This window comes from Cyprinodon variegatus, unplaced genomic scaffold (genome assembly GCF_000732505.1).
Source record: "Cyprinodon variegatus isolate N-32 unplaced genomic scaffold, C_variegatus-1.0 Scaffold61, whole genome shotgun sequence".
In the NCBI taxonomy this organism is placed as follows: domain Eukaryota; kingdom Metazoa; phylum Chordata; class Actinopteri; order Cyprinodontiformes; family Cyprinodontidae; genus Cyprinodon; species Cyprinodon variegatus.
The window spans coordinates 1,205,039-1,207,708 of record NW_015150514.1 but is presented as its reverse complement, the minus strand read 5'-3'; the positions used below and the strand labels follow the sequence as shown (position 1 = coordinate 1,207,708).

Genomic DNA, 2,670 nt, shown 5'->3' with positions numbered 1-2,670 from the left:
ATATATATATATATATATATATATATATATATATATATATATATATATATATATATATATATATATATATATATATATATATTGAAGCCTGACACCACAATGCCAGCAAACATCTACCGTCTCCACCTGCTGATCCAGGAGGAGAGAATCCTGCAAAGTCAATTACTGGATGCAATCAGCTGGTTTTCCTTAGAAACGTTGAACCTTTAATCTGACTTGATGATCTGATTGATCTGGATCTAGAAAGTGACCTGAGGTGACATGATGTGAATTGAAGCATAGAAATAAACTGAACTGAAATGGATTAGAACAGGAAATGTCTTGGAACTTCCCTCTGCTTAAACACCCAGTTAGCAACCTCTGAACTTTTTCTCACAGGGTGTGTTTGTTTTGCATGTTGTGCTCTAATTGAGGCATTTAAAAGAGAACAGAACTATAGATAGAACCCATCAAACGGCTTTAGTTGCTTTCTCAAACTAAGTATTTGTGATCAACAAAACTTTGGTCACCTCTGTGTTCTTTAGATCTGTGGTGTTAGAACTGATATTCCCTCTTCTTTAGTGTCCAGCGTTTGTTCCAGGACGCCCCTCTGCGCTGCAGTTCTAAAACGGGCAGATCAGAGCTTTTTTTTTTTTTAAGATCTCTCTTTGGGTCCTTACTCAGCCTTTTGTGTCACTGTTCCATTTCTCTAAACTTATTATTTATTGCTCGGACTGCAGAAATGCTCAGAAACAGGTTGCTTGTTCACTGTCCCAATTTCCTTACTTTTGGAGAGCAACAGAGTCGGGTGACAGTCCAGGGTTAGTCCAGTGACATGTTCTCATCATTTTCATTTAGCTAAGAGAACCTGGCCCCCATGAAATATAGTCATATTTATAAATTGGTGATTAGGGTTCAGATATTAGGAGAAAAAAATCAAATGCTGAAAAAAAATGACAACATTTATTGTAGTAGAAAACCCCCCACATATTTAGCAGTAAACATTTTCTCTTTGAAAACACTCTGAAGTTAAAAACTATGTTTTTTTTATATGGTCAGTGTGAATCATGAGCAGGGAATGAATCCACCTGGAGCTCAGAGTGTGCTTTACCTTCTGGGAGGATGTGTCGGTGGCGATGTGGTGAGCCTCCTCCATTTCACCCATCTTCAGATGACTCACTACAGCTGTTCCTGCTGTGCAGACACCATCTGAGGACCTGGAGATGTTGAGAGAAGAACAAACAACTGCCATAAGGTTTTACTCTAACGTAATGCAGCGTACATTCATCCTTTAAGGAGCTGTGGCTCTACAGCTTGGTGAATTAAACTCCAGCAGCGAAAAGGGCTGCTCACCCTGATGGTCTGCAAGTTTACAGGATAGATTTTATCTTCCTGTTCAAATGGTGGCCTCCTATATCCTCTACAGAGCTGAATAGACCTGCTCAGATACTGAAGAGGAGTCTAGCCAATCACTTTTCCAATGGCAACGCTTGTGATTAAGGAGATGATAGAAAATCAATAGTATTGGCAAAAGGACAGAAGCTTTAAAATGAAGAGAAATGGCCCTGCCACATGACGGCAGCAAGTCTGATCACTTTAAAAGACCCATCCTTAATGTGCTCCATTCCTCTCCAGCTGGCTGCGAGGAGGGATGACACATGACTGCCTGAGGAGGAAAAAATGTAGGGATGCTGATGGAAACAGAGGGGATCCTTTCAGGGCTAATCCATCTTGATGAGGAACAAGGAAGAAGTTTTTAAACACACACAAGAGGAAAGAGGAGCGAGGGAAGGAGGGACTGGGAGTCTGAGGAGGCTCTGCAGTGGGATTCACAGAGCTGCAGTTAGTGCTTAATGTCTCACAGACGTCCAACATCGGCTGCGCTCTGAAACCAATCTGTGTCCCTGACCACCTGTCTAGGTGTTCACTCCTCTCCTTGTCTCCTCATCCTTCCTCACAGCAAAGAGAGGAAGTCACCCCGACTTTGACTGGATGTTCCCTATATAATCAGGTAAATGGAGATGAACATGTATCGCACTCAGTGGGAGACAGCCCTCTGGAGGCAGAGCAGAGGGTCCACGATCCGTCCCCCAGACTAACCTGAAGGGACTGTCTTCATGGTTAGATAGATCTTCTGTAACATCCAGCAGCATTCCATCAGTTTTTATTTCCAACCAGGAGTCACAGCTGAGTGTGAGCATCAGTGATGTCCACCTGAAGAACAGTTTGGTCTGAGTCTCGTTCTCGATGGTTTTACAGGAAGGCAGCAGCTCCAGGTGGGAGACAGTCACTGCACAGTGCGCACCATCACCATTAGGCTCCCATTTCCAGCCAAGCATTTGAGCCTCTGAAGAGATGAAACCCAGAAGCTGCAGAAGAGCCAACAGCGAAGATGAAAGGCGCTGAAGGCTCTTCTTCCTCCAAGCTAGAGAGGAACCCTGTAATCTGCTCTGATTCCCTCTGATAGAAATCACTGTGCATGGAAACACTGGACCTGTTAGTCTGCAGCTAAATCAATTACTTTTACTTTTATTCAGATTTTATTCTGAATGCATAGAGTTTGTTAATCCTTTTTTATTCTGCTGTTGTTGAGACGAGTGATGGAGGACAAAGATCACAGATACACTCACCGGCCACTTTATTAGGTACCCCATGCTAGTAACGGGTTGGACCCCCTTTTGCCTTCAGAAC

The 2,670-nt window shown here is 43.0% G+C and overlaps 1 protein-coding gene across 4 annotated transcripts in view; it reads right to left on the bottom strand.

The window, feature by feature from the left end:
* Positions 1-2,670, bottom strand: part of inpp4b (inositol polyphosphate-4-phosphatase type II B) — a 244,589-nt gene that overhangs the window by 90,173 nt on the left and 151,746 nt on the right. For all 4 annotated transcript variants that reach the window (XM_015371659.1, XM_015371654.1, XM_015371655.1 and 1 more), the window contains one exon: positions 1,091-1,196. In XM_015371659.1, coding sequence (XP_015227145.1) covers positions 1,091-1,196 — 106 coding nt within the window. The remainder of the gene's footprint in view (positions 1-1,090; positions 1,197-2,670) is intronic.